General features: G+C 36.8%; 1 protein-coding gene across 1 annotated transcript in view; it reads right to left on the reverse strand.

Moving 5' to 3' along the window:
- Positions 1 to 20,930, reverse strand: part of dph6 (diphthamine biosynthesis 6) — a 400,161-nt gene that overhangs the window by 356,225 nt on the left and 23,006 nt on the right. The window contains exon 3 of the mRNA XM_039741254.1: positions 9,150 to 9,334. Within this exon, the coding sequence (XP_039597188.1) occupies positions 9,150 to 9,334 (185 nt within the window). The remainder of the gene's footprint in view (positions 1 to 9,149; positions 9,335 to 20,930) is intronic.

Below are 20,930 nucleotides of genomic sequence, written 5' to 3' on the forward strand. Positions count from 1 at the left end.
TTCACAGAAACAGGGAAGCTCTACACACTCGTCAGGAAGTTCACATCATTTTCAACAGATAGTTACAAGAGAGTCAACGTTAGGACTGCTGATGTAATTGTACAATAAATTGTAAATTCAAGCCATTCCAGGTATATCACAATTCATTTAATACCCTCTAGCTCAGTGGTTCTAAAACTCAGTTCTGAAGACCCCAAGTGGCAGCAGGATTTTGTTTAAACCAGATTCACAACCAGTGACAGTAACTGATTATAACTGATCTCATGTTATTTGCTGGTCTTTTACTCTCCTATTTTGTTTTGCATTCAGAAAAGTACAAAAGTATGATTTTTACATGTATATTTAAAAATATTTCTATTTTTGTTATAGCTTTAAGTGCAAAACACCCTTCTGATGCTTTAATATTATTTTCATCTTTACTCAGTGTAGTTTGTTTCCTTCAGTGTATCCTAATAATGACATTTAATAAAAAAAAAAAAAGCAAAGTAGACATCCAGGTACATACCACTTAATGCTGAAAGGCTACAACTACTTCAATGTAGCAGAATGAAAATCAGCATGAAAATATTGCTTAAAAAAAACAAAAAAACACAAAAACCTAACATAACTGCTAAGAAGGTCATAATAAAAAAAATAACCAAACATTTCTACATTGACAACTGCTGAATTAGGTTAGGAGTACTCTACCCATTACCACACAAATTGCAAAAAAAAAATTATATACACAATAATTCCAAATCACTTTACATATCGTCTGCTGCTTTAAAATGAACAGTCAATCCTGAAGACGAAAACATAAACATGAACAGGCTAGACACCATCACAGCTGAATTCAGTGTGACTTCAAAAGTGTGGTTTTACACTCTTTTGTATAGCTCAAACCATGCACCATGGAATTATAATTGAATTTATATTGGATAGGAACTAACCTTGTTTAAGGATTTAGCAGCTCTAAAAACTTAAGACCTAAGGAACTTTGAAATCACTGGAATTCCCTTTGTCTTTTCGGGGACAAATTCATTTGCAAATTGATTCCAACATCAATTCTTACTTATAGGGGTTATTATAGTTAAGAATTCCAGCATTTATCTTTCTGCATGCTCTGTATGCATTATTATTGTTATTGTGACTGGTGGCACTACACTAAAAATTATTTAATACGGTAATTGTTCTACATGTATTTAAATGATCTCACTCTCCCCCTACGCCAACAAGATGAGGCATTAATAGACCATTTGATACAATTAATTAGAGGGAAAAGTAAGCAACAGCTGTGGATTTAAAAAAATTTAAAAAAGGGAGCAAGAAGGTAAACATTTCAGTTTGCTGTTAATTGTAATTCATATAATAAATATTAAAAGTAGTAACATATATTACAGTGAACCATGACCTGAATGCATTTGTATTGCCAGAAGTTTGGAATAAAAGATGTTTTCCAGTTAAATAAATTCTTAAATATGGCAACATGTGTCACAATAGAATAGACACACAATATTTGCTTACTGTAACACCAACATTCAAGTATAAAAAAAAAAAACTGTACAATTGTAAAAAGTCTAGAAATTGATCCATAATACTTCCCCCTTGGCAGATTTTTCCATTGTCATGACAGAAAAGCAGTGGAGCAAAATTCACTGAGAATTTGTAACAAATATGGATGGAATTTGGATTGACTGACATTATTGTTATTAAACAATTAACAGCAATTTACATGTGCCCCCTTACCCCATTGAAATATACAGCATTTATTTGCTGGCACAAACCACAGACTATATAAAAGAAACTACTGTGGTAACTGTGTTAAGTCAGAGATATATTGTTATATCTAAATATTTATCATTAAACACGCTATCAAATATTTACAAAGAGTTGAACATGCCTAAAATCACATATACAAAAGAGATAATACAAAAATTATATTCCCCATATCACTGTCTTAAGACTCTTCATGACTTTGCCAGCAACAGGCCCTCCATTATACTGTAAAGAAAGACATTTGTTACCATCCCTGAATCCCATCTGAAGAAGCACTGATTATCGATTCTAACTTCACTGCAGATCTATGGATAGTGTTCATGGACTTCTTTGTTCAGGCAGTGCATTTTTCCTCAAAAATTGCACAATAATAGGTCAAAATCAATGAGACTGTTGACTCCTTCTCACAATTTGGGTCACTTTTATCTCTCACATCTCCATCTTGTCACCCCTACTTTCTTTTATAAGTAAGCTACCCAGCTCCTCAGTTATACAACTAGGTGACCAACATTCACATTATTTAAAATTAATATGAAATATAACCTTATAATGGATGACCTGCTACATTACACAAGTTAGGGTGCTAAAAATAGCCTGATACTTCATGTTGGCAGTGATGAAATTCCTTGAATACTGTGTGTTGTATGCTTTCAATCAACAAAGGAAATATACAAGTATAATACCAAATAGAGAAATCAGAGTCAGTGGTTCCATAAATTGAGGAGTCACAGTCGAAGGTTTGTGTACCAAATTAATAGCCCTGACTGGAACAAACTATCTAGTATTGTTACCACAGCCTTCCTTTGCAATGTAACTCTACTTCTGGAATCAGAACTCTGCCCTATCGATGATGTGTCATTCTTCTTTGTAACATTTTCCTAGTACTTTTAGAAAACACTGTAAAACATTTAGAGCTACACAAGCTTTGCCAACTCTAACCTACACATGAAAAAGTATGTCTATGACTGGTCAGCATCTGCTGTGAATACAAAAAAATGCAGTGTTCATAGCATTTTATACAGTTCTTTGGGACTACAACAGACTCTTTTCTTTTATATTACAATTATCTAGGATGCAATACCAATTCAAAATAAGCAATCTAATGCAGCTGTTTTGTTTGACTTTCTGAACTTTGTACAACCTCCTATTTTGTAATATCTAAGGATATGCTACCTAAAAATGTAGGTAAAAAGTTGCTTTCAACCCTGCCTCAACAGCCTGCAATCACTATACAAAGTTGTAATCAGTTTCAAGCCTGCAAGCTGTCTGAAAGAGGTTTGTACTGTAGTAGTGTTTCAAAGTAAAGCCAATTACCACAGTCAGCTTGACCCTAACACCAACAACAAAAGAAAGCATCAGCTTGTGTTCAAAAACAGATAGAAAAATAACACTATCTTTTTAGTATGTATTTCGCTGTATGGACGAGAAAAACAGTAATCTTTTTATTCTTGTTAACAGATTAAGATGAGAAAAAAATGAATAAATATTTCTAATTAATTACTTTTTTTGTCTTTTCTTCATTTACTTTACTTTTCTTAAACCCATTCACTGGTACCTTCTATGTCCTACTGATACTGCATCCCCTCCATCGTATCAATTTGAATTTCACAATATAAAGGATTCAAAAAAAGAGTTAAGTAAAAATTACACCATTTACTGGCTAACTGAACAGATAGCAATATGCAAGCTTTAGAGGCAGCTCAGGCCCTTTCTTCATAATGGCTAACACGGTACAACAACCTACTGCTATAGACAATATGAAGGACATGAGCAGTTTTTGCACTTTATATAAAGATGCTGTTTTTTTTTTTTACTTTTTTAACTTGAATTTTACATAAAAGTATTATTATACATTTTTATATTTTTTAAATCATAAACAATACCACAAAGAGTATTTTAAAAATCATAACTTAAAGTGCCTCATTAGCATCAGTAAATTCTACTTGTGCTCCATCAGTTTTGTTGACATTCTCTGGACTCCTCTTATAGTATATATAAAACTCTAGTAGCTAAACTAACTGGCAGTCATAGACATATGTCCAGTGCACCACACACTATTTACATATACAATACAGTACAAATATACCAAAGAATGGCATGCAAATAAAATATACTGCTGAAACACTAAAAATAAAAACTGTACCCAAAATATTAAAGTCCTAGGCTCAGGCAAACTCTTCAGTGGATAATGGCAGAAGCAAATGTCAAATGAATCATCCTGTACTTTGATTAACATCACTATATGTAAAAAGAACCTCTTGATTACATTTGAAATGTGGCAATGGAAACAATGTGTATACCATTGACCAGAGGTTCCAAACCTTTAAAACTCATAGCGCACAAGACAGATCCTTATATTTTGCTCACATCAATTTCTTATGGATGCTTGAGTGCATGGTCACTGAACACAGCTAGTAAATCACACATTTCAAATATATTTCTGACCCACCTAATAAGAGGACTAGTGTTTTTTCTGAAGAAAGCTACAAATTGAGATCTGGTTTAACATTAAAATGATTCAAATATTTGGTATATAGTGCCACCAGATTAGAAAATACAGTTTTACATTTTTTAACATGAACCCAATAATCTGCAAAGAACATCTGTGAAATAAGTAAAGTTTAAAGCACTTTCACAAGATAGGTGCATAATCCTAACTTGCTCATTTGTGCAAAAATTTGTAAGGGTTTCTTAGCACAGGTTTACAAAAGAATTTCAGCGTAGCCAAACATAAGATCCAGAGCTGGAAATTAGTCATGCAGCTGGTTTCACAAACTGTGCAGGTGCTGTATAATCACATCTCCAACAAAAGCCCGTAGTTGCATTTCTTCTTTTGTCAGTAAACATGAGTTGAGTTGTAGGTTGATAGGTTTGGCCAACATTTCTAGTTTCTTTATTGCGGTGTTGTTTTTTTAGAAAATTAGAACAATCTAGCTGGGAACAGGCCTTTCAGATCAACAAAACTCACCAGTCCAATTATTTAATTCTTCCAAAATAACATCTAATCTAGTTTTAAAGGTCCCTAAAGTCCTAATTGTCTATAACACTACTTTTTCTATTTGTCTATTGATCTCGGTGTGAAAACTGTACTAATTCTCTTTTACTTTGGAAATGAAAAACCACCACTGCTTTCCTTTAAAGACCCTAGCCAGGTCCAATTAAATTATTTAAAATGCACAAAGGATTAGACAATGTGAACGCTGGCCCCGGCACAGACAGACGGACAACATATTTTGCATCCACACACTGTTTATTTACACTATATACAAATATTCAAAGTCACGTGCACTCACACAACCCCAGTGCCCCTGGCACTGAATCCCCCAAAGTCCAGGGCCCACAGTCTCTGTGCCTTTGTTCCTGGCCGCCTCCTGTCCTCTCTCGAGCTCCGTCCTACTGCCTCCCGACTTCCACCAATGACTGGAGGGAGGCGGCCCCTTTTATGGGAACCCGGATGGGCTCCAGCTGCTTCCCAGCACTTAGTCCTGGCCACACCCCTGTGTGGCGGAAGTGCCGGCTGCGCACCCGGAAGCCGTCCGTGTATCCCCTTTCGTCTTCCCCCCGGCACTTCCTGGTGTGGCAGAAGTGCCAGGCTCCCGGGATCAATAAGCACTGGGGCGCCGCCTGGCGGTGGCCACAGGTCCCTACAGGGCTGGGCTTCCAAGCCCCCTACCCGAGGCCTCCTGCATAACCAGGACAGACGCCCTCTCTCAGTCTGGAGGAGGCACACGCCCTCCTCCGGTCTTCCAAGGCGTCCCGGCCGGGCTCCATCCCCGGCCAAAGACCACACGGGGTAAACCGGCATCGGGGCGCTGCCTGGCGGTGACCACGGGTCCCTACAGGGCTGGGCATACATTATTTTTTCTTTATGATGACTACATGACCATTTATTTGTAAAAAAAAAAATGTAAAAAATGCAGTGAAACAACTATGTAAAGCCATTTTATTTAAAACTCTCCACAAAAACGTAACATAAACATGAAGTATGTTGCGCTGCACAGATGTCCCATTTTCATAAACTACTCAATATCAGATTTAATTATAACATACCATACAGATCCACATCATCCTTGTATTAGGAAGGACCAGGAAGACTCAGCATGTTGGTAATTAAAAAATAGCCTATAATGATAAAACTGTATGAAATGCCTCATCCATGTTAAGTAATACACTAGATTTGCAGCTTTTTCAAAAAATTAATCCTTTAATTTCGTACCTTGTCTATACACAGTAGCTTTTTAATATAATTTAATTACTATTGCTTAATATATTTTTATGAACTTTTTGAATGTGTATGTGCATATCTCACATAAAAAATGGCATTAATTCTCAGTGTTCTGTAATGAAATGCAAATTGCAAAGGTAGACAGTCTTTCAGAGAATACAAGGTTTATTAACAATTGTTACAAAGTGTGTGACTGCCAGCAGAGCATGGCTGTTTTTTAGTGAACTCTCCACAACCTGCTCCTTCAGTACCTGTTTTAATCTATATTCTTTCTTTATTCTTTTGAAAAAATTGACAATTACAGCGTACTCCAACCTGTGCTATTACCCATGGAACATGCTGGGTTTATAAAACCACAAAAATTTTCCACCAGCCCCATTAAGAAAGCTCTGAAAACCTTCTATTCAAGCAGCATGTTGGATGGTGATTTACCTGAAGTTTTTAGTGAAATCTTTCAACTTACCAACACCAAAGTCCAGACTGACTGCATCCACATGAAAAGTTTTCCTGACTTAACAGCAGATATAATTGATTTGAAAAGTGAGCATGTAAGGCCATGACATTCTGCTGCTTTGTCCCAGGCTATGTGGAGAGACAAGATGTCGAGATGCACACTGAGATATATGGATCAGGCTGGTAGAACAGTAGGAGAGAGCAAGGATATATAATATCAGGATAAATGTAGTCCTAGAAAGGGAATTTACTCCAATTCATTGAGCTTCAATGGCCAAAATGGTTTCATAATTTACAAGCTTCAAACCTAAGATATTGAGAATCCACTGGGTTTTCACGGAGAAGGATGAAGGATATTGACCTCTGCCCCATTATTTTGAAACTTCTATAATATATCAATTGCCAGGGAATTTTACAGGGGATAATGAAGTCCCAAAATTGTTCTTCAAGGGGTGGAAAATTCTTTCCTTTACAGAGTTCAGACTACACAGGCAATATCTCCGGATTCTGAAAAGTGCTCATAAGAGCAGTATTTCCAATTTTCTTCCCTGTCTTTCAAAGGTGCATCTCTCCTATGCTGGGGCTGAAAAACTGCTTACTGATCATACAAGACACCTTAAAGCAATTAGCTTCTTTATTTCAACCAGAACTTGCCTTATCTGATTAATTTACAATAACTTTCACAAAGATGCAGTACCCATCATAATGTTAAACTTGAGGTTTTGTCATTATTTTTACATTAAGTTTAATTTTTCACTTCTAACAATTTTAGTTCATTACTATATTGACTTTATCAGTTTTATGCATTTGACATCCCTTTTACAGAAAGAGAGGTTTACTAAAGTTAATGGTTTACGTTTAATGTCACATGGGGCCGGGTTAGAGGGTCTCTTTACACATGCACAATGTGCTGCACGATATATATGCTAAGGATTTGTCCTGCCTTGCCACTACCCTCTACATTTCTGTCTATTCCCTTTATACTTCTTACAGTTTTTTTGCTCCAGAGACACTTACCTTATTGCTTTATTATGTGGCAGGTCTGGGGCTGGAGGAGCCTTCTGTGGTCATTTATACCACAACTAGGTTTTCTTTTTCTGGGATATTATGTTTTCCGATATTTTTTTTTTCTCTTGGCAGTTTCTGTTTCTTTTCTCTCATTACAAATCATCATAATATTAGAATCTCTTACACCTTTCTATATAAATTTTAATTCCATTCTATTCACAATCAGATCACAGACAACCACTACTTGAGCTTAATTTACCTATTTTAAAGCAATATTTCACCTACAAATTATATTTTTAATGTTACTTCATAAAGTTTTGCATAATGGACAATAAAAAATTTTAATCTCATGTTTGACGGAAAACAGAGGTCACAAGCTTTCAGCTTGGATGTGAATCTATGGCAACCAATGCAGGACAGTAGCAAACGATATCAAAAACATTCAAGAAAAAAGTCACATTACTCATATGTCATATAATTCAAAGGCCAGGTCAATCAGTTGTATGCTCACAATGTCCCAGACACATTTATTATTACTAAACTATTGTTACATAACCTGCTTTTATAGTAAAAATATTCTTGTAAACAAAAAAGAAATACACTCAAGCATGGATGAGCATTTGTATTGAAGAACCTCCTCTCCTCATCCATTGGTCACGAGTCCAGCCAGGTAACAAGTGATTCACTGATTAAAATTGTATTTCTTGTGATATTAACATACTCAAGTGTGCCAAAAAGAGACAATTACAAATAAAGATTTAAAGTTAAAGAAAAGCAAGTAAAAACATTGTCTTATTTAAACAAGAAGGTCAATTCACCTGTGAAGTTTTACAGACTTCCCTTAAATAATTCAGAGGAATTCCAAATGTGCCTCACCGCTATAAATATACATGTAACCACCAATGTAAACCTTGGGGGTATTTGTGCATGTGTGGTGAACATTGTTCTGTTGAGGATTATACGTAGCTACCATATATACACAGTTATTCATTGACGTAATGTTCTTAACTGACTATATGCTAAGAAGCAAACTAGTTGCAATCCAATCCAAAAGTCTCTTACTTTTTCACTGGCACTGATGTAACATTGCAGAAAATTGTCTGGTTACAGCTATACTGTACATTTCAATTGTCCTGTATTTGCTCTTATGGGCCTATTGGTATTTTTAGAATTCTAATAATTAATGATGAAGAACATGAAATTATCATTCGAGTATTGTTTGGCTATCACAGAGGTAAACAAACAACCCATATCTTTCGTTTTAAGTGGCCCAGAAGGTAGACCTTATCCATAATAGAATCCCATTTTATAAATTTAAAATTCAAAATCAATCATGATATGCAGACATTTATCATAGTAGTCCATGGGAAAAATAGTGAGCCAGCTCCAACAATGAGCGAGTCTTCCATAACCTTGATACATTCTTTTTTTACAGAACTATTAAAATACACAAATAAAATGATCTGTTATTTGTGTTAGTAACAATGTATTAATATGTTTAATATGTCATAGAGAAATAGCTTCAACAAACCTAAAAAATTGTCTTTAGACAGCAAAAGCCCGCCAAGCCACTCAAGACAGATCCAAAATATACATACAGCATACTGAAGCTAACAGTAGCAAAGTTTAATACAGATATAATTTGCAAAAAAGTAATACCACATTCGTAGTTTACATCTAATAATAATCTAGATAAAAAGTTCTGTACCTTAACAAGTTTCAAGAGCTGGTAAAGATCTTCTACTTCATCTCCATCTTGTTGATTGTAATCTTTTCCAATCACCAAACTTGTACCCTGAATAGTGCGCCTGTACATTGGCAAGTCCATAGCTTCAGCATATAAGTCTATTGCTTCATGGCCAACTGTCTGATACATGTAACTGTCCAATTCATCTACAAGAAACAAAATTATACAAGTATCACCTTAAATGTATACAGTTATTAATTGCAAACCTTCACATAAAATTTGAAACAACTATGATTGCAAGTTAATGTTACATGTCATTTACAGCATCAAATAACTTCAAACTGACAGTTGTCATTAAAATGGGATGTCTAAGCAGGCAAATGATAGAGACTAAAATAGTCAAAAAAAATTCTGAGAACACAATGAACTTAATGTTCATTATTTCACAAGATATTAAACAATAAGAAATGTTATACTGCACGGTGTAAAATGAAGAGGTAGAAACTAACCTACCCTAACCAGTAATTAGATTTTAATTTGAACTCTGAAAACATAAGTCATTGCTTATAAGCAATAATATACAAGTGTGATAATGGACTTAATCTTTCATATAAGAATGTATGCAAAATGTTTATATTTCATTATACCACAGAGTATCCAATGAGATCAACAATATCAACAAAATCAAGATTACAATTTGGTTCATTTTGAAGAAGCAAATGCCTAGATGAGAGTGGGGTTTTAGTGTGGTTTATAGCAGACTCAATGTATAGCATTTCTGCAGATACAAACAAGCACATAAAACCCCCAAAATTTTCTTTCAAATAAATTTCAATATATTTTAATCTAGCAGCTTCAGGTTTTTTTTTCTTTCCTTATGAAGAAAGCAAACTACATTTGATGCGAATGAATATGTAGAACCACCGCTTATGCTGAGGCACTACAGTACTTGGGCTTTTCAATTATTTTGTGCTGTTGGTCACATGCATCAACAAATATAACTTGCAGCATGCGTGGTCACACACATACTTGGTCACAAATAAGCAATTACATTGGCAGCTAGCAGTAGATGCTTCCACTTCTAAATCCCAGCATCCTAACCATGCATCTAGCCATGCCTTCAGAGGTAGTACAGCTGCTGGAAAGGGGGAAGAGACACTGAGTGATTCCTCAAGAGAAGACAGTACATTTCTGGAAATGACCAGATAATGCTAGCAAGAAAATCTACCACTATGTCTTTTCAGACTGCATTTAGTACTGTATGAGAGGAATTTTCTGCAAAAAGGAAAAATTTAAATTAAATTTACAAAAATGAAAACGCAATCTCTCTTTTGCAATTGCATTTTCAAAGTCTGTGTGAAAGAATGCTGCAAAAATTAAAATTCAAATAAAATAACACCATTTGTGATTTCATTTTCAAAGTCTACATGCAAGAATGCTGCAAAATTAAAATTAAATAACTCCATTTGAAATTTCATTTTCACAGTCTACGTGCAAGAATGCTGCGTCCGTGTACTTTTTGATATTTGAAATTTCATTTTAGAAGCAAAAACGAAAAAATGAAAATGAAAGGAATTTTCAGATTTAGATTTTTGATTAAAGAATAAAATGAGGGAAAATAAGGTATTTTTTAATTCTGTGGTAACAAATAGCAGTCATAAACTTAAAATTACACATACTTTTCTGGATTTGTTTGTGATTCAAATAATGAAAGTGTAATAGCTGAAAAACAACAAAACAGACGCATTTTCGTTGTCTGAAACCGGAGGTACTTCTTCTGTGCGATTTTTGACGACACGTGTGAACAGTCCTCCTCACAACACATCGATCTACGGCCATGAAGTTACACTGCATGGCATCAGCAGAGGATGGACCATTCCGTTTTTTTCCAGAACAGTAAAAGAGTGACACTCTGGGACGAGGACATGAGTGCAGAAAAACTGAGTCGCATCTTTCTGGTAAAAATACAAGCTTTGCAAACTTTGCTTCGTTGATGTAGCAGTTTTTTTTATGAACGTTATTGTTGTTACTTACTGTGAAACAGCTCACATTTGGTGATTTCATTTACTAATACTAAGTCTGGCAATTTTTAGAGTGCTAGTAATTTGAATGTTAGTAAACGTTTCGAGTATTAACAGTGTGCACAAGTGTAACACGTTAGGAGAGCAACGTGATTTACAGAAAGTTTTCTTAACATGTGTTACACTTGTCAATGAGTAACCATTCACATATTTAAACGTATTCAAATTGCTAGCCATATAAAAATTTCCAGACTTAGTGTTAGTAAATGAAATCACCAAATGTTAGCTGTTTCACAGTAAGTAATAACAGTAACGTTCATAAAAGAACTGCTACATCAACGAAGCAAAGTTTGCAAAGCTTGTATTTTTACCAGAAAGATGCAACTCGGTTTTTCTGCAGTCATGTCCTCGTCCCAGAGTGTCACTCTTTTACTGTTCTGAAAAACAATGTAATGGTCCATCCTCTGCTGAGGCCATGCAGTGTAACTTGAAGGCCGTCGATCGATGTGCTGTGAAGAGGACTGTTCGCACGTGTCGTCAAAAATCACGCAGAAGTACCACCTCCGGTTTCAGAAAACGAAAATGCGTCTGTTTTGTTGTTTTTCAGCTATTACACTTTCATTATTTAAATCACAAACAAATCCAGAAAAGTATGTGTAATTTAAGTTTGTCTGCTATTTGTTACCACAGAATTAAAAAATACCTTATTTTCCCTCATTTTGTACTTAAATCAAAAATCTAAATCTGAAAATTCCTTTCATTTTTGTTTTTTCGTTTTTGCTTCTAAAAAGAAATTTCAATTACCAAAAAGTATACGGACCCCATTTGACATTTCATTTTCAGTCTGAACAGCAATAAAGCTGCAAAAACAAAAAGTAAAACGCATTTCCCCTTTGCATTTTCATTTTCAAGTTTTCAACATGCAAATAGCTCAGGTCAATAGGCATGGCTTTACATTTCGGTTTCCCACTATTGTTTGCGCTTTGTAAAGTAGCTGTAAAGTAAGGACAGGCATTGCCACTATTTTTTAAATCAATATCGATGCATGTATTTTATGTGTCAGATTTCCAATACTGATACTGAGTATTTTCTAAAAAGTATAGGAATTTGTTTTCAAATGATGATAGTGTTTATGAATGGCTAATATTAATGGGCCAGTCTGTATTTAAATTAACTAACATCACGACACAGTATAAAAGGTTATCATAACAAATTTATTACAAAAAATATATTAATACAACGAACATGTCATTTTCTAACCCGTATACTCATGATCAGGGCTAAGGGAGGGTGTCAGCGCCTATCCTAGCTGACATAAAAGACGCAAGGCATTAACAAACTCAGGACAGGGTGCCCATCCATTGCAGGGTGTACACATGATACACATTCTATGGCCAATTTAGCTTTTCCACTTCACATACTGTAACCTGCATGTTTCTGGACTGCCGGAGGAAACTTATGCAATCACAGGGACAACATGTAAACTCCACAGAGGGAGTACAAAGGTCGCAAAAAATAAACTTACAAACGTAATAAAAATAACATGAACTTTTATGTTTTCATAAAGATTTGGTTATTTTGTTTATTAAATGTAAAACAGGCAATCACTTCACAAACGTACTTAAATGGATTCTCTTACAACATTAACATTTACAAAAAAATTATATTCCCACATTTGTATTTTCTATAATCTGCCATTCTGTTTAATCAAGAAAGATTTTGTCATATTAGCTTTACATTTAGTTAAGTTTCATTATTTGTATTTAGAAAAAATAACGCTGACATGTTTATGCTGAATCTGCTTTTCCTCTGCGGGTGTAAGGCAGCAACAATCCCTGGACAGGACGAGAGCCCATCACAGACTGCACTTGTGTAAGGGGTGTGGGTTTATGGTGCTCTTGCGTCACATTGCCTCTGCTCATCTCGGTACATAAGCACAGAAAGTGTGTTAATACATTCTATGCTTTTGCAAGAACCTTGCTACCATATCTTTCAGAAAAAAAGGTGTAATCAATACCAAATGAGTACAGTTTGACTATCAAAGTATCGATTAGTGTGGTATCGATCTGCCAATCCCTACTGTAGAGCCACTTTGATCGATCGAATACTTCTCATTTTGACCGAATTTAATTCACGTGACTTTGATCATTTCACCCCCATACTGCGAGCAATTCTGTACAGTTGCACAGGCTTTTCCAACTAGTGTGGCAAAAGACAAGCAGCCCTTATAAGGATAGTGAGCCACTCAAAGAACTATGTAAAGAGCGAATCCAGCCATTGAGGGACTTGACACCGACTCTACACTATAATATTACAAAAATACAAAGCATACTGTTTCCACTTTAGTGTAAATAAATGTAAATTATGACATAGTAAAAGCTTATTTCTGTCATGTTAATTATTGTAATTAATTAGCAAATTAATTAATTCAGAACTACAATTATGTGAGGTTTTCTGATTTTTTGAGACAATGTCAATGTGAAGATCAAAATCACGCAAATTAAACAAAGTCGAAGTAAGATGTATTCTGTTGATTGAAGTGGTTCTACAGATATGAAGGAGAAAGAATTGAAGGAAATTGGGGCACAAAGCCCACATTATTTGCATGTTGAGAACTTGAAAATGAAAATGCAAAGAGGAAATGCATTTTACTTTTAATTTTTGCAGCTTTATTGATGTTCAGACTGAAAATGAAATGGCAAATGGGGTTATTTCATTTTATTTATAATTTTTAAAGCATTTTTGTGCAGAGTCTTTTAAAATGAATTTGCAAAAGAGACTGCACTTTCATTTTATAATTTTAATCTTAATTTTCTTTTTTGCAGAAAATACCTCCCACGCACTGTACAAAAAAAAATGTACAATGCGATCAATGTTTGTGGCTCAGTTTAGTTTAAATTATTTGTGTATTGTGATTCAAGGTACATTAATACTGCTATAATATAATTTTGTAATTATTTTGAAACTATATGTAAAATAAGTAACAAAGCATTATGCATTTTTGCAGAATTCCCATTGAAGGACATTGATCAATGCAAGTTCCAACTTATAGTTTTAACTTTGACAATACATTCTGTTTTAGTTTTAGTCTTCTGACTAATTGCTAATTTTAGTCTCGTATTAATTATTGCTGTTTTAGTCTAGTTTTAGTTGACAAAAAATAAAGAAATCAAGAAAAGTAAAATTAGTCAAACAGTCAAAATAAGATGGATAAGACTATGCACATAATATACTATACCTCTAAACTATTATACTAATAAGCCAAATCACATGTAGTAATTATGTCTATCACATAAAATCCAACGTTTGTCTGTCTGTATGTCTGTCTGCCGTTTTTCAAGAGAGAAATACTTAATGGATTTAGATTGTGATTTTTTTCTATAATTTGCTTGAACGTTCTGGTTGATTTTGTGACTTCTCTCATTGCACTAAATAGTATAGTTCACTTGCAGGAGCGATTTATTCACACTAATCCGAGACTGAGGCTGCAGGCCGAGGGAAGGGGGAAGCGTGACATCAGGAGTATGGAGCCAGACGGGGCCCTCTTCACTCACATGCCAGCCTCCATTCGAGCTGGTCTATCTGTTGCCACGTTTTAAAGCGTACTTTGCCTCCACTTTGCTAGAGATACCGGTTAGTTTATTGATTTTTAAAGTTTGTCCTGTTTCGATACTACGCAGGCGGAGCCGCGGGGGACAGCTAGTTAAAGATTGTGGTCTATGGCCGGCCAGTCATACTGGCCAATACCCCAAGACCGCCAGGTGGAGACCTCCCTGCAGCACGGAGGTGGCCCAAATACCAGTAGGGAATTATGGATAGTGGAGTTTTCATCCTCAACCCTGCTGGATACCACAGGGACCGCTAAATGGAGCTGCAGGGAAGAACAAAGACTATTGGCCCTACGCCCCAGAAATATGTCCGAGTCACATGGACAAGAGGAATGACGTGTTTCTGGGGTAAAGAAAAAGGATTTTTATTTGACCCGGAAGTGTTCCTAGTCACATGGACAGAGAGGGTGAAACACTTCCGGGTCGAGGACTATAATGGACTGTAGGAAATCCCCAGACGTTGAGCTGAGCTGGGTGGATGGGTGGCAACGCATCTGGGAGTGAAGTAGGGCTGTGCGATATGACCAAAATCTTATATCCCGATATTTAATTTCATATCACGATATCACGATATAGTACATTTTCTTTGTATTCAGTGAATAGTTTATATAATCACCACTCCTTTTTTTTCATTTAAATTAAAAATCAAAAATGAGAAGTACTCAACTTGTAATTATTTATGTTCTTTTATTTAGAACATTTGAGCAAATGTTTGACTTAGAATGTAAACATAAAATGTTAATGTATCAAATATAAAACACTTTTCAAAAACAAATTACTAAAGACCCAATATAAAATACTGCTATATAAAATGCCTGACATAAACAAAATGTGAACTGTAGCAGCAATAACTCTCACAACATATATTAAATATAAAGGGATCAAAGCACTAACAACTAAACTATATAAGGCCAATAAACCCTTTAAACAAAATAAATACAAGTCTAACATTAACTGTCAAAACCAAATGTAAACATTGTACTTCAAACTGTAGCAGCAATAAGGCTTACAACAAAAATATATTAAATATATAATATTAAATATAATATTTTTTAGGCTACATTCTAGTAAAATGTTAATTTGCACATCGTAGTGTGGCAAATCTCCGTTAATGAGTTACAGCTGATCGCCCCGTGCGTGGAACTGGACGGCGCTAACGTGTTGATGCTGTCCAGCCCCAAGCACGGGGCGATCCGCGGTAACTCGTTAACGGAGATTTGCCGTGTTAATGCAGTTGTGGCGTAAACGTAATTTTAACAAGATTAACGCTGACAGCAAACGCTGCAGGGAAAATTATGCCTTAAGCAAATTGTTTTGGTAGCAATTAATCTTCCAAGCTTTTAACATGCTCGTTTAAATAGTACCTTTACAACTGTAATATCCTACGTGGCCTGCCTCTCAGTTGTAAACTCTGCATGCTTGATCACGTGGTTTTTGCGGAGGTGTAGAAGAGGTTTGTCGTGTTGGAGTCTGTGGTAGCGATCGGTTTGCAGCATAATTTGCACAGTACCGTTTTCTGGTCCGTGTCAGACTTTTCAAATCCAAACCATCTCCATACTACAGAGGTAGCCCCTCGTTTAGGAATAAGGTCCTTCTGTGTGGAGCTACCTGGTGTTGCCTCGTCTTCATCAGCCATGCTAGTGTGTCTGCATCCACGTGGTGGCCATCAAAACAATGAAAAAAACATTGCCGTAAACAGTTTATTTTGCGACCCTCAGGAAACAAACGATAGCGTAATGTGCAGCGATAGACGTTTTCATATTGTCATCCGATATATATTGTTATATCGAACAGCCCTAGAGTGAAGGATTGTTTATTAGTGTTTATTGTAGTGATTTAATGAGTATTGTGGAGAGGGGGGTGCTTTGTGCACTGTGCAGTATTAATAAAGTCAATATTTGGACTTTAATCTGGTGTCTGGCGTCTTGGACAAGGGTTCATGGGAGTGATAGCGCCCCCTCATAGTGGCGTAGTCGGCAGGATTCTGTCTGTCATTTTGGCAGTGGACCTGTACAAAAATTTTCTGTGGACAGAAAACCCTAAGACGACAGCGTCAGGTCACACAGCAACATCGCCTGAACCCTCATTTTCGAAGTCTGTTATGGGGAAGAAAAATGGTAAGCACAGCGACAGCATCAGCGGAGGTTCCATGTTCATCGCAGAGGACATTCAGGATGAGCCGAAGAGACGGCTGCAAGAGTCGGGAAAGGCCTCCGGAGAAGGACAACTACCACGAGGTATGTGCCGGGGATTCAATAACTAACATCTTTAAAATAACACATTTTGTTCAGTACACATACCTCAAGGAAGATCATCCAAAGGTCCTGCGGGATGCAGACAAAAAACCCAACGAAGGGGCAACGATCTCGGTCCAGCAGACGAGCCAGAAGGAATTCTGCATGTCAGCTGCTGACGAGGGACACGTGACTCAACCCAAAGCATTGCGGGAAGGAGGAGGTTCGCGTCCTACTGCTTATCACTGTACCCTGGAAAAAACGGACTCGGACATTCCGAAGGGGAAGGCGGAGGCAAGCGAAGCGCCGCTCACCCCACAAAAAGGTAAGGAGGGCCGGGAAATGGCTGAACGATCCGCTGACAGATTGACACAGGCAGATCACAGTCAGCCAAAGATGGCCACCTGGTCCTCTCAAGAAAAGTCCAAAACCCAGAATCCGTGAAGCCCGTCAGAGCACGTGCCAACAGCAGGCATGTTCATTGCCTCCTGGCCGGACGGTAACACGAACCAGGAAGTAAGTATACCTCCGACCGAATTAATTAACTGTGTAGATGTACAGGAGCTCGAGAAACTAATCAAGCCCGTGAGAGGTATTTTGCAGATGCTAACGGCGATCAAGAAGATCGTTAGAGACCTGGGAGAAACGGCCGAGGCACCCATCCGGAAGGTAAACGAGTACCTGCGGCGAATCGGGCAGGAGCCTCCCGTATTATATGATGTAGTGGTACAGGTGAGTAATACCGGTACCGTATATAATGAAATAGGGACGCAGAGTGACACGAGTCCACATTTAATCCATAGCGGGTGCCAAGTAGCTGCGAGCCCTACAAGAGAGGCCGGAACGTTGACCGAGTGGATGGTGCTGTATCTCGGAGCGATCCAGTCCTGATGACCCCAATCCATTTAATAAATAAATCTTGAGGGGTGGAGACAGGAAACGGTCTCTCTTCATTAAATAGAGAGACTCACCGACTGTGGAAAAGCCCCAAAGCAAACAGGAGATCCCAAAAGTAAAAACGGAGGACTCCTGACAAAAGAGAAAAAGATGTTGAGACTTCAGAGGCAGCCGGGGTCTCCTCCTCAGCGGGAAAAGGGAGCTAACATTTCCTAACTGTTTTCAGAAGGAGAATAACAGGAGGACGGATGCAGTGCTACGGATGCCGACAGTCGGGCCACATTTGGCAAAATTGTCCTTGGAGACCAGATGTCGAATTGGACTAATATTCCCCCTAGATTCTCCAGGGAATGCGCAACAAGGATCAGCCAGGGTTCGACCAGAAACTCCTCTTGGAGAAAGACTTCCCTCGCGGGGCTGGCCACTCCGAATTATAATTCTTCGCTGGGGGAGGAGTACTGTGGTCTATGGCCTGCCAGTCATCCCAGCCAATAACCACAGACAGCCAGATGGAGCCCTCCCTGCAGCATGGAGGTGGCCTGAATACCAGCAGGGAATTATGGACAGTGGTGTTTTCATCCTCAACCCTGCTGGGTACCACAGGGGCCGCTAGATGGAGCTGCAGGGAGGAACAAAGACTATTGGCCCTACGCCCCGGAAATACGTCCGAGTCACATGGACAAGAGGAATGGCGTGCTTCTGGGGTAAAGAAAAAGGATTTTTATCTGACACAAAAGTGTTCCTAGTCACATGGACAGAGAGGGTGAAACACTTCCGGGTCGAGGACTATAAAGGACTGTGGGGAAATCCCCAGACTTTGAGTTGAGCTGGGTGGAAGGGTGGCAATGCGTCTGGGAGTGGAGGATTGTTTATTAGTGATTATTGTAGTGATTTAATGAGTATTGTGGAGAGGAGGGTGCTTTGTGCACTGTGCAGTATTAATAAAGTCAATATTTGGACTTTTATCTGGTGTCTGGAGTCTTGGACAAGGGTTCAAGGGAGTGATAGCGCACTCTGTCTGTCACAAGATAAAATGAACAGTAGGTGTAAAAAAGATTTACTCCAAAAGATCTTGGTCAGATAATGGCAGCTCGGGTCTATCATCACAGTTTTTTGGCCTTTAACATGCCTTAGTTATGCTGCTATAAGATTTTACCAAACATAAATATATGACATAAGTATTTTTATTACATTCTCCATGTTTTAGGGTTATGCTCATAAACATTAGCTTGCTCTCAAAAACCAAATGAATAACGCAAATTTAGTGTTTACAGATTCGTATCCAGGAATGAAACAATGCTGTTTTGTCATACTGTAAATGTACATGTGGCTTATACTGGGTTTTATTTTCATCAGCATTATAATTAAAATTGGTCTATATCATCTGCTTATTTCACCCAAGAACCATGTTGACCCACATAGTGGAACATAGTGAAGCAGGATTCTGGCTAATACGATGATTTCGTAACAGCACCCAAACCAGTGTTATCCAATTAGAAGCGTGCACACAAGTTTTTAAAATTGCACCATTGCGTTTATGCTCATTATTTGTTGGCTGTGAAAAACAGATGTTTTACTATCCACACATCACTCATTGTGCAGTTGTCTGTTTAAAACATTTTCATTTTTCATTAACAATGACTTTATAAGCATTTGTTATAGCTTTCGTCATTGAAACATTGTCATTGACAAGTATTTTTCATCTTAGTTTTTAACATCAAAATTAACACTGCTTACACACAAAATCTGGTTACAAACTAACTCAGTTCCCACAGTCATACACTGAAAAGCCCCTTCATCTATGTCTTCTATATCTAACAACCTTTGACTCTAGTTATATACATATGTAATAGCATTTCAACTGATCAGACTCAAATAACATTCGTAATTATAAGAAAACTCCACCCATAAAAGGATAATTTCTCTATGTTACTTACCCTGTGTTTGTGATTATGTCCAAGAAAAAAAAATTTTAATCTCATGTTTTCATGGAAAACAATGATAAACCTTGTAATACAAGGGTGTTTCAATTGCTACTAATGGGACACAACACTATACAGCAACAATTAATATTAAAACATCAAATCTCAACAAAAAAAAAATCACAAGTTTTTAATTTCTTATAAACCATATATGTCAGTTATTCAGTTGTGGGCTCACAACATCCAAGACATACAGTATGTATTTTTTGCAAAGCCTTCTAGAACATGAGAGCAGTGTCTTCATGTGAATTCTAGCTTTTCAATTAAAGACCTGCTTCCATCCTCATTCATTGGTCAAGAATTCTGTTCAAAATCTGAAAGATCAAATTTGCATGTCTGCTTGATTCACACTTTCCTGAACAACTCTCGGTACTTATTAACTGGCAGCTGGTTAAAAAAGCACAATTTAGGATTTGGAATTTTAAAAAGCAAGTTAAACAAAATAAAGGCAATAAAGTATGTTCCATTAAGACAGCGTCCCACTAGTTTTTTCCACAATTATAGCCTTTATTGACATAATCTTTAGAAAAATAACAGCAAGTTGCATACAGCTGCAATGTGTATCTGTTATCATCATGTCTATAATAGGACACCTCTAGTGACTTTGTTAGAGCACTCTGACATGCTATGACAAAACATGAACTGGTGTGATTTTATCACAGTGATTTTCTGGATGCAGTGTTATGTTTGTAAATGCCAAGGAGTGCTCTTTTAAAAATCTAAAGCAAAAAAATGCTCACAAACAGGGAAAAACGGAAATCAAATTATCTGGATTATTAAAAAAATGGAATGGAACATTAGAGCAACCATAGATGTCTATTTAATGTTTCAAGTTTATCATACCATGATAGAGTGGACAAGAAAAAATGTTCCAGAAAGACAGCAATTATTCCAGTGCCCTATACTCTACACTATATATCAAGTGTGACCTATGTTGGTCATATTAAACATCACAAAAAGATTGATAGTAACTAAAAGCCTATATTTGTGTTTTGTATCTTTTCAAACAAAAAAGTCACTAAAACATACATTGAGAACACAGCCAAGCATTATATACATT

The sequence above is a fragment of the Polypterus senegalus genome, chromosome 18 (genome assembly GCF_016835505.1).
Source record: "Polypterus senegalus isolate Bchr_013 chromosome 18, ASM1683550v1, whole genome shotgun sequence".
In the NCBI taxonomy this organism is placed as follows: domain Eukaryota; kingdom Metazoa; phylum Chordata; class Cladistia; order Polypteriformes; family Polypteridae; genus Polypterus; species Polypterus senegalus.